This window comes from Schistocerca gregaria, chromosome 3 (assembly GCF_023897955.1).
Source record: "Schistocerca gregaria isolate iqSchGreg1 chromosome 3, iqSchGreg1.2, whole genome shotgun sequence".
Lineage (NCBI taxonomy): Eukaryota > Metazoa > Arthropoda > Insecta > Orthoptera > Acrididae > Schistocerca > Schistocerca gregaria.
In genome coordinates, this window is record NC_064922.1 from 764,988,158 (window position 1) to 765,000,367 (window position 12,210).

Below are 12,210 nucleotides of genomic sequence, written 5' to 3' on the forward strand. Positions count from 1 at the left end.
AACTATTGGTTTGAGGTATTGCAGTTCCTTACTTGAAACTGGGACTGTAAGTGTTTCATGACATCATGCTGTTGCAGGTTCTTGGTTTTCCCATTGTAATGTAGATGCTATTTGTGGTACACAGTGAGTCCAAAATATACTTCTGATTCTGTTACACACATACCTAAGCACTCCTGTAGACTATCTGCAATTTTGCTAAAAACTCACAAGCCAAACAAAGTGTACATGTCCCAGTAGCCACCATAACTCTTTTAGTGCTACCTGATTTTGTACATCAAAGCTATTAACAAATACAGTAAAACAGTTGCTGCATGTTTCTTGTCAGATGATTTTGAAGAATAGCTCTCCATTAGGGACACCAACAGGAAGTCCTTTAAGAACAGTGCATTTTCTCTAACCTTTACCAGCCTATCAAGATATCCTACCTACTTTACGAATGCTTAAATGACTAGACTGGCACCCAGTATTTTAAACTAATAATTATATTTTTTACGTTACTTTGTATTTGTCAGAGGTTTACTACCCTCTCTCTTTCCAAGACTTTAAGTTAGTTTGTAAACCATAAGGGTACCACACTGACTAGAGTTCCAAGAGCTTTGGAAGATAGACATTCAGTTTTTCAAGCTGAGTGTGTGTGCATTTTCAAGAAGAGAGAGGCTAAGAGCTGATAATCAGCTATGGAAGCATGGCAAAACGGGGCGGTAGAGGAAGATCTTGAAAGAAACAGTTATATTTAATATTGTGCTTCTCAAAAGTTTAGTAAATGTTGACAGAAAATAAGAAGTTGCATTTAAAAAGGAGTGCACTAGTTAATGAATTGTGGGGAAGGCAACACAAGTTGAAGTTATGGAAGTAGTTTCAGATTCAAGTGGTTCAAGTGTTTAACATTAACAATTGTGCGCTCATGATGAGAAACAGTAACTGATCTAAACAAGAATTGCTTTAAGCTTCATTAATTTTCATGAGGAATGTGACACTAACTTCAATGAAAATAGTGTTGTAAAGAAAATGACAAGTGTGAGTATGGACTGAAGTAGACCTATTATTATGTTAAAGTTATTCTTTAAACATGAGCGACTAACTGCAAGAACCTCTTATAATTTTTACATGGCCCTCTAATAAACACTGAGACGGGCACAGGTGTTTTTTTTTTTGCAAAAAGGTACAGGTTTTCTTCCAACGTTGGATTGGCAACTGCTAAGGTCACAAGATAGGCTCTTCTGTAAATTAAAAAATTATTGTATGTTGTGAAAGTGAAGATATCTGTTTTAAGTAATCATCACAGTACATGCTACACCTCATAAGAAATGTTTTACTATTGATATATGGGCCTACAAGGTTCGAATAATTTGTGTTGAGGATGGTCACACAGCGACTGAATTCGATCTGTAAAATAAAGGATTTCAATATTTATGGCCGATGTTGCCATTTATCCAAAATATATTAAATATAACCCGAGGCATTATATTACCTATAATATTGAAATGAACAATCCTGCAAACAGTGACATGTTATTGCTAACAGGTACATTTTCACATGTTATAATCTTCTCCTGTTCATTCCATACTAAATAAATTTCAGTGGCCTTGATTACATTTGTGACAGCTAAACAAACGTTTGACATATAGAGAGAGACTAGTTTCATTATTTTGAGTTTCATTAATGCACACTGACAGTAATTCACAACAAGTAAGTAGGGAGACAATAATATTATTTAATTTCAGACCTTACTGAGGTGAGTGCCAAAAATGGAGGCATGGTATCCGCTAGGGAAGTTGTTGCTGCTATCCAGCCAAACACCTGTCTTATTACTGTCATGTTGGCTAACAATGAGACTGGGATCATTCAGCCTGTTGAAGAAATTGCAAAGTATGTAAAATATATACATATTATCGCCACTGTAGGATTAATGTTTACACACATGAAAATAAGAAATGTAATAACCAACGTGCCATTCATTTTGTTGTAAGATTTACATTTGCTGCTGAAATAAATAATGGATAATTATGCTCTCACATTTTATGCACCTATATAATTTTGAATTATGGCCTATAAGATAATGTGTAAAAAATAATTTCAAACCTCTAACTGAGCGTTAGCAGTACAGTGTGTGTTGGGTACTGCCTTATGAGTTATTTGTAGAACTTCATACGTTCTAACTCTTGGCTACTTTGGTGACAAATAGCAGAGAAGTTTTTAGTGTTGTGGCATGTCATTTCTAATTTCATTAATTCTTTATTTTGATTTTTGTAAATGTCCTCCATGTTCTGAATTTTATTGGTTGTGTCACAGTTGTCTTCCTTTTTATTACTGTTTTACAATTACGAAACTGTTGAACGATTATACTTGGCTGTTGCAGCTCATAACAATAAATTGTTCAGTGATAAATAAAAGCCACTTTCATGTAATAAAACGTGTACACATTCAAATACACACTTGGCAGATAGCTACATTTTTGTCATTCTGCACTGGAAAAGCCTCAAATCAATACAGCATTCACACTGTCAACCATTAAAGAACCACGAAAGTTTAACTGTAAATATTCACCAAAGCTGTACGTTCAACAATTAAGAGTATTCCAATGAAAAAAATACAAGAGCTTAAAAATAATTTTGTAACAGGAGAAAAAAAATTAGATCTGTCTACATCTGTACTCTGGAAGTCACTGTGAAGTGCATGACAGATGGTATATCCTATTGTACCAGTTACTGTACCTGGACCAGAATAACAAAGTGATTGACAGCGTTGCACAGCTTAGCGTGGAATGGGGTGATGTTGTCGGTTCACTGGTGTGTGCATGTGCAGTAAGGCTGCAGCACGAACAGCTGAGCGGTTCCTTACTAAACTACCTTTTCATGGCACCTTTTAACTTGCCGTACTGAGTTCGCATTAGAGGATCATATCATCTTGGTGGCTTAATAAATGCGCTTCTGTGTATAGAATGATCCCATGTTCCTATTATTTGTATATCTCAACAAAAGCATCAGGTAGTGCATTGTCCTTTACAGTAACAAGAATGAATCATGTTCAGTTGTCATATTCAATAGGAAACGGATGTTAAACTGGATCTGAATTGTTCATGTAAATGCAATAACTAACAACACTAAAATACTGTAAACTGTTTGAGTACTTAAGTCACTGTAGTGTGCTTGCAGAGTGTTATACTTGTGCAGAGGAGCATTCCTTAATAACAAGATGAGATATATTGTCAAATGCGCTACACACTCATGCAGTCAGAAATCCGAAATACAAACACAGAAATGAAGATATAATTACAGGCAAAGGGTAAATGCCATTTAGTGTAGAATCACTTCCTTCCTCGGCACTCATTATCTGAGCTCTGGTCCGTGGGTGAGTCACTGGAATTGCCCAAGGATATAATTATATTTTCAGTATTACTGCCTACACTCACTCCACTGTTCCACACTTCTTTAACAACTGTGTCTTTGTAATGAACAACATTATTCGACTTCTCTGGTATTATTTATGCTACTGCTTCCTCTAACAGTCTTCAAATATCTGCCACAGTGAAGGTTTTGTCTCTTGTTGCCATGTAATGTCTAATCCACACCAAAATCATTCTGATGATTCTGATGGCATTGAAGTGGCAGTGATGTTGTGGAGCCTAAGAACTCTGTACCCACGTCTTTAGCTACCTCATCCACAACATACTGTTGAAACTGTGTGGTGACGGCCGATTCAGGTTTTCCTATTAGTTGGCCCTTTAACCACATCAGAAAACTGTCATGGTTCATCTCTTGATGGTATTCACTTGTAAATCAGGAGATGTTAGACACGAACGCAGATGCAGTTCCATTACACAAGACAATAATTTGTGTGCCCTTTCCTACCAAACAATGGAACTTCCACATAGGTTATCATCTGTCCAGTCTTTTCCGATGGAATGATCAGAGTTTATCCAGGTTTAGTTGAGCCACACTGTGTCTTGAACTGGCACTTTAACAATACCTCTTCAAATTCCACAACACCGGGCTATGATGTCATCTCTCTCCTTATAATTTTTTGTTTATTAATTCTTTTGTACTGAAAACCAATGGCTCTCACAACTGTTCAAAAAGACGTGATGCGACTGAACAACTCCGCGTCATGGAGGTTTTTTTTGTGGATCTTCTTATATCTTGCGATATTCATGTATGTGGTGACAAACAGCATATTGTTGAATAGAGTCCAAGTTCATTATGTGTAGTTCTGTGTAGTTACTGGAGGTCCGCAGTGGATGAAACAGGCTCTTCACCGGCCACTTGGCCTGTGGCCGAGCAGTTCTAGGCGCTTCAGTCCTGAACTGCTCTGCTGCTGTGGTCGCAGGTTCGAATCCTGCCTCGGGCGTGGATGTGTGTGATGTCCTTCGGTTAGTTACGTTTGTTGTTGTTGTTGTTGTTGTTGTTGTTGTTGTGGTCTTCAGTCCTGAGACTGGTTTGATGCAGCTCTCCATGCTAATCTATCCTGCGAAAGCTCCTTCATCTCCCAGTACCTACTGCAACCTACATCCTTCTGAATCTGCTTAGTGTATTCATCTCTTGGTCTCCCTCTACGATTTTTACCCTCCACGCTGCCCTTCAATGCCTTCATGCCTCAGGACATGTCCTACCAGCAAATCCCTTCTTCTAGTCAAGTTGTGCCACAAACTACTCCTCTCGCCAATTCTATTCAATACCTCGTCATTAGTTACGTGATCTACCCACCTAATCTTCAACATTATTCTGTAGCATCACATTTCGAAAGCTTCTATTCTCTTCTTGTCCAAACTATTTATTGTCCATGTTTCACTTCCATACATGGCTACACTCCATACAAATACTTTCAGAAACGACCTCCTGACACTTAAATCTATACTCGATGTTAAGAAATTTCTCTTCTTCAGAAACGCTTTCCTTGCCATTGCCAGTCTACATTTTATATCCTCTCTACTTCGACCATCATCAGTTATTTTGCTCCCCAAATAGCAAAACTCCTTTACTACTTTAAGTGTCTCATTTCCTAATCTGATTCCCTCAGCATCACCAGACTTAATTCGACTACATTCCATTATCCTTATTTAGCTTTTGTTGATGTTCATCTTATATCCTCCATTCAAGACACTGTCCATTCCATTCAACTGCTCTTCCGAGTCCTTTGCTGTCTCTGACAGAATTACAATGTCATCGGCGAACCTCAAAGTTTTTATTTGTTCTCCATGGATTTTAATACGTACTCCAAATTTTTCTTTTGTTTCCTTTATTCCTTTCTCAATATACAGATTGAATAACATCGGGGAGAGGCTACAACCCTGTCTCACTCCCTTCCCTACCACTGCTTCCCTTTCATACCCCTCGACTCTTATAACTGCCATATGGTTTCTGTACAAATTGTAAATAGCCTTTCGCTCCCTGTATTTTACCCCTGCCACCTTCAGAATTTGAAAGAGAGTATTCCAGTCAACGTTGTCAAAAGCTTTCTCTAAGTCTACAAATGCTAGAAACATAGGTTTCGCTTTCCTTAATCTCTCTTCTAAGTTCAGTCGTAAGGTCAGTATTGCCTCACATGTTCCAACATTTCTACGGAATCCAAACTGTTCTTCCCCGAGGTCGGCTTCTATCAGCTTTCTTTGGGATTGGAATTATTATATTGTTCTTGAAGTCTGAGGGTATTTCGCCTGCCTCGTACATCTTGCTCACAAGATGGAAGAGTTTTGTCAGGACTGGCTCTCCCAAGGCCGTCAGTAGTTCTAATGGAATGTTGTCTACTCCCGGAGCCTTGTTTCGACTTAGGTCTTTCAGTGCTCTGTCAAACTCTTCGCGTAGTATCGTATCTCCCATTTCATCTTCATCTACATCCTCTTCCATTTCCATAATACTGTCCTCAAGTACATCGCCCATGTATAGACCCTCTATATACTCCTTCCACCTTTCTGCTTTCCCCTCATTGCTTACAACCGGGTTTCCATCTGAGCTCTTGATATTCATACAAGTGGCTCTCTTTTCTCCAAAGGTCTCTTTAATTTTCCTGTAGGCTGTATCTATCTTACCCCTAGTGAGCTAAGCCTCCACATCCTTACATTTCTCCTCTAGTCATGCCTGCTTAGCCATTTTGCACTTCCTGTCGATCTCATTTTTGGGACGTTTGTATTCCTTTTTGCCTGCTTCATTTAGTGCATTTTTATATTTTCTCCTTTCATCAATTAAATACAATATTTCTTCTGTTACCCACATCAAACCAGTCTCGGGACTGAAGACCACAACAACAACAACCCAAGGATTTCTACTAGCCCTCGTCTTTTTATCTACTTGATCCTCTGCTGCCTTCACTAATTCATCCCTCAGAGCTACCCATTTGTCTTCTACTGTATTTCTTTCCCCCATTCCTGTCAATTGTTCGCTTATGCTCTCCCTGAAACTCTGTACAACCTCTGGTTTAGTCAGTTTATCCAGGTCCCATCTCCTTCAATTCCCACCTTTTTGCAATTTCTTCAGTTTTAATCTACAATTCATAACCAATATATTGTGGTCAGAGTCCACATCTGCCCCTGGAAATGTCCTACAATTTAAAACCTGGTTCCTAAATCTCTGTCTTACCATTATAAAATCTATCTGATACCTTTTAGTATCTCTGGGATTCTTCCATGTATACAACTTTCTTTTATGATTCTTGAACCAAGTGTTAGCTATGATTAAGTTATGCTCTGTGCAAAATTCTACCAGGCGGATTCCTCTTTCATTTCTTAGCCCCAATCCATATTCACCTACTATGTTTCCTTCTCTCCCTTTTCCTACTACCGAATTCCAGTCACCCATGACTATTAAATTTTTACTCTCCCTTCACTACCTGAATAATTTCTTTTATCTCATCATACATTTCTTCAATTTCTTCGTCATCTGCAGAGCTAGTTGGCATATAAACATGTACTACTGTATTAGGAATGGATTTCGTGTTTATCTTGGCCACTATAATACATTCATTATTCTGTTTGTAGTAGCTTACTCGCACTCCTATTTTTTTTATTAATTATTAAACCTACTCGTGCATTACTCGTATTTGATTTTGCATTTATAATCTACGTGCCTGATTAAGGGATCTGACATTCCACACTCCGATCCGCAGAACACCAGTTTTCTTTCTCCTGATAACGACGTCCTCTTGAGTAGTCCCCACTCGGAGATCCGAATGGGGGACTATTTTACCTCCAGAATATTTTACCCAAGAGGACACCATCTTCATTTAACCATACAGTAAAGCTGCATGCCCTTGGGAAAAATTACGGCTGTAGTTTCCCATTGCTTTCAACCGTTCGCAGTACCAGCACAGCAAGGCCGTTTTGGTTAGTGTTACAAGGCCAGATCAGTCAATCATCCAGACTGTTGCCCCTGCAACTACTGAAAAGGCTGCTGCCCCTCTTCAGGAACCACACGTTTGTCTGCCCTCTCAACAGATACCCCTCCGTTGTGGTTGCAGCTATGGTACGGCTGTCTGTATCGTTGAGGCACGCAAGCCTCGTCGCCAACGGCAAGGTCCATGGTTCATGGGGGGAGGTAGTTAGGTTTAGGTAGTTCTAAGTCTAGGAGACTGATAACCTCAGATGTTAAGTCCCATAGTGCTAATAGCCATTTGAAACAGGCTCTTCCTCTTGTACACAGTATTTTTCCTTACAAACTTTGATGACAGTATTTTTATGTCTCTTCGCAGCATCTACAGCCCCTTCAACTTCCTTCGTTAGAGGCAGTAGAGTTGCACCCGCACCAAGCACACAAACTCACATGTCCGACCACACAAAACATGAGCAGATCGCTGAACTTTCTGTTTAGCAGTCACACTTTTTTTGCACACTTCCTCTGCAAGCTTCAGACATTCTGTGGCACAAAATAAACTCGCAACACAGAGAAATAAAGTGTACAATGAAGTGGACTAAGATTGTTTACATTACCAGCTGCGAGCGTGCCAGCAGCTGGCTGCAGTAGCAACTATTTGCTGTAGCAGAGAGATTTGACAGTGGTGAATGGAACAGGTGGTGTGTCAAGCGTGTCCTTCGATTGGCTGTTACTGTGATAATAGTCCTGTTAACAGCTATACTTCGATAACATTGTTATTCTGATCCAGGTATAGGGTTTCTTCTTGTTTCAGACTGCCCTTCTCTGTATACATTCAATATCACCAGTTAGTCCTATTTGGTATGGGTCCCACACATTTGAACAATATTCTAGAATGGGTTGAAAGGGTAATTTGTAAGCAATCTCCCTTGTAGACTGATTGTATTTCCATAGTATTCAACCAATAAACCAAAGTCTACCCACAACTGAGCATACATGTTACTCCATGTGTTTACATTACATTGAGTTACACACGGGTATTTGTACGAGTTGGCTGATTCCTGCTGTGACATTATTATTACTATTATTATTATTATTATTATTACAGTCGTAAGGTATTACAGATCTTTTGTTTTGTGAAGTGTACAGTTTCATATTTCTAAACATTAAATGCAAGTTGTCAGTCTTTGCACCATTTTGAAATTGTATCAAGGTCTCGTAAAATATTTATGCAGCATGTTTCATACAGTACTTGATTAAGGATAACTGCATCATCTGCAAAAAGTCTTATGTAATTAATGCTGTCTGCAAGATCATTAATACTCAGCATGAACAGCAAGGATCCCAACACACTTACCTGGGGCTCAACCAAATTTCCTTCTATATCTGGTGATGACTGTCCATTCTAGATTACGTACTTCTTCATGAGTGACTGGATACTACCTTTGATGCCACTAACAGCCGTTGCACTTGACCAGGATTTGCATTTTGTGAAAGATCATTTTACAGTATTTTGCTGTGGTAGTCAATGAAAGCTTCACCCTTGCCCTCTTGACAGCCAAATGCATTCTGTCCGGCCTCTCTCTCCATCTATAGCCTGTAACATTACATGACATATTGGGGCATATTGAAGTATTCGATACTGTAGACTTTTAGGGGATGTCGATACAGATATGCAAGATGTAAAGGGAAACTTTGGTGATGTTTAAATATTGTACTGTGACAATATTAGGACATTTTGCACAGAAAGAACAAAAATAGAATTAATGTAAATATATATTAGTGTTAGTAACCTATTTTCATTCAATTTTGTAATTATATTTCATTTTGTAAAAGAAAGACTCACTGTTTGCTGTAGCTCTGATTAATTGTATAAATTATCAGTTTTGAGCTAAATTATTTCGTATAATATGGACAAGATACTTTTAAAAACCTCACCAGCTAAAGAGAAAGTCTGAAAATGAACGTTTAATGCACACTTCTGGAACTTTCTATGGAGAAATTTTATATTATGATCGCAAAAATACGAAAACTTTTGAAAACTGTTTCATAATCTAATTTCGAAAGACGATTTGTATCAAGAAATATTGCTAAAAAGATTTGTTTGCGTTTTGAAACACGATTTAAATCATTTTACATATAGATAGTTGTTGTAAATCACTCAAGAAATATCCAGAATCAAATGTCAAGATATTTCTGGAAACATCGGTACAAATCTGGTGAAGGTTATCCAGAAGCTGGTAGAAAAATGTTATAAAATCTATTTGGAAATTATGCTTGTAAGAATTTATATGTACTGATCCTTTTACTTACTTTAATCTGTACTAAAATTCTGTAATGTCTAATTTAGTTTTAAGTCGTGAATTGCTATCGTATTGTAAACAAAACATTGTGAAAGACTCTCATTGTTTGGAAAGATATTAATACACCTAGGAGTTGTCAGTTGCCAGTTCAGTTCGGATCGGATATGCAGTGCGGTTAGCTCGGAGAGTCAGTTGTTGAGTCTGTGAAGTCTGTCAGTTCTGTTTGTAAATAAATGTCTGTAATGAAGAATTACTTGTTGTCGTCAATATGAACTCAAGACCTTTTGCACGAAGCAGACACCTCCTAATGCAACGTTTTAATTTGGTGTTGAGGAGCTGAAATGTTATAATTTGGTGCAGAAAGTCCTGGGACGTTATAATTTGGTTGAGGAAGCTGGGATGTTTTAATTTGGTGGAGGAGCTGGGATGTTATAAGCCCTATACCTTTTTTTACACATACTGTGCGGTAGTCTCTGTTTCTTCGAAGTTTCTTTATGGTGGCTGTATACCATGGAGGGCCCCTATCATTATGAACTGTTCTACTGGATATATATATCCATCCAGTGTGTGGTCAGCTATTGTTTTAAACTTGAGTCATAGTTCCTCCACATGCTCCTGTTCTGTGCTAAAAGTTTCAGGTTCCCTATTGAGATATGACTCTACTGCTTCTTTATCTAGTCTGTTGAATGTGTGTGTCTCTTTCTACTTTCTTTTGAATCTTAAAATTAAAAGTTTCTTACAGCTGTCACATCTAGAATGGATACAAAATGTTGCCTAATCTATAAAAAAAACTTGTGTACACATCACACACTGTCAGCTGCCTGGGTAGTAGCCTGTGATGTGTAGGGCACACCTGACTCATTTGTGGGGACCTTGCAGTTCTCAATCTTATTGCGCAAACCCATAAGTCACAATCTAGCCTTTCATAGAACTTTTGAAGTCTCTGGCTCTGAACTGGGGGGGGGGGGGGGGGGGGGGGCATGGTCAATTCTGGAGACAATGCTGAAAAATGTCTTCGTTGAAACTCCACGTGCAAGGCTGGTCTTCCCAGACTTCTCTGCCAGTCACTGGAATCATCCAAGTGTTACCTTGGAGGCCAGAAGACAGGCATCGGTTGTTCCAGTGTGTGCCACAATCTGCATATGATTGCACCTGTTCCCTCATGGGCTACCAGAATAGCCTTGTCAACTTGTTGAATGAGGTCCTCAGGCATACCCACTGGGTGAACCTAGTGTTCTTCCCACCCTTGCTGCCATTTCCATTAGGGGTACAATTTGCCATATGTTCGAACTGCCCATGATTACTGACACCTACCCTTCAAGGTTTACTTCCTCCTGATCTCGACCCCTGTAGATCCGGGGGGTTAGAACACGCCCGAGATATTCCTGCCTGTCATAAGAGGCGACTAAATGGAGTCTCTCACATTTCAGCCTTTACGTGATGGTCCCCTGTAGGGTTTGACTTCCATTTTTTTTCAGTTTTCCCAAAGAGAGGGCCAATTGTAGAAGGGCGCCTTACAATGTGCATTGTGTCTATCATGCACTGAGACTTGTCGCATCCTTCATCCCATGTACCCTGTTGGTTGTAGCCCCTGACCACACAGGGAATGCTCTGCTGATGCCTGTGCCGTTAACTTCCCACATATGCCGAGGAGTAGACGCCCCTCACCCTGGGGCATTGGGTCTCCCAGCAATGGCCACCCTGCCAGGTGGCCTTTGCTGCAGCTGGGTGGCACCCGTGGGGAGGACACCTGGTCAGAGTGGGTGGCATCAGGGCGGATGACACGTGATGAAGCACAGTACATCATCTCTTGCTGGTGGTCAAACACCAGCAGTCTCTAAGCATTCATGGGCTCAATTTAATGCACATAAGTATGACTCCAAAATTTCCCCTCCCTGGCCACACCATGGGAGGAACTTCAGGCTAAGGATGGCAGTGGCTCTTATTTGACCCAGTACCTTGTATGTTGGAGAGCTGATGGGAAAACTTTCATGAAGATGAAGCCTCAGTTTTTTTTTTCTGCATGTAGAGGACAGGTTTGGGGAGGTGGAGGGCTTGTCCAAAATGAGATCTGGGTCAGTCTTGATCAAAACAGCATCCTCTGCCCAGTCACAGGCGTTACTCGCTTGTGACAAGCTAGGGGATATTTCTGCAACCATCACACACCATAAAAGCCTAAATATGGTCCAGGGTATCATAGTTCACAGGGACCTTCTTTTGCAGCCTGAAAAGGAGCTGCATGCCAATTTAGAGTGGTGAGATATACATTTCGTTTGGCGTGTCCACCGGAGTCCGAGGGATAATCAGGTTGCCACTGCTGCCTTCATCTTGGCCTTTGTGGAGTGATTTGGGAATGACAGGTGTCATTTGCCCACAGAGGAGACAGGATACAGAGGAGAGGATAGTATTCGAGTTAACTTCGGTACCTCAGGTCCTGGTACATGATTCTCTTCTGGTGCACTGATTCACAACAGCTGCCAATTGTTTGACAGTGGTCAGGGCAATTTCCAACTGCTTGTGAATGCCAACTGACTCAGCCTGTGTTTGAAAACAGTATTCACGGTTGGGCTGCATTGTGGCTGGTGCAGGGTTTTACAGCATAGTGA

The 12,210-nt window shown here is 39.9% G+C and overlaps 1 protein-coding gene across 1 annotated transcript in view; it reads left to right on the forward strand.

Moving 5' to 3' along the window:
- The window catches only part of LOC126354688 (selenocysteine lyase-like), a 150,537-nt gene that overhangs the window by 82,116 nt on the left and 56,211 nt on the right, over positions 1–12,210 (forward strand). Inside the window, exon 4 of the mRNA XM_050004496.1 lies at positions 1,725–1,869. Coding sequence (XP_049860453.1) covers positions 1,725–1,869 — 145 coding nt within the window. The remainder of the gene's footprint in view (positions 1–1,724; positions 1,870–12,210) is intronic.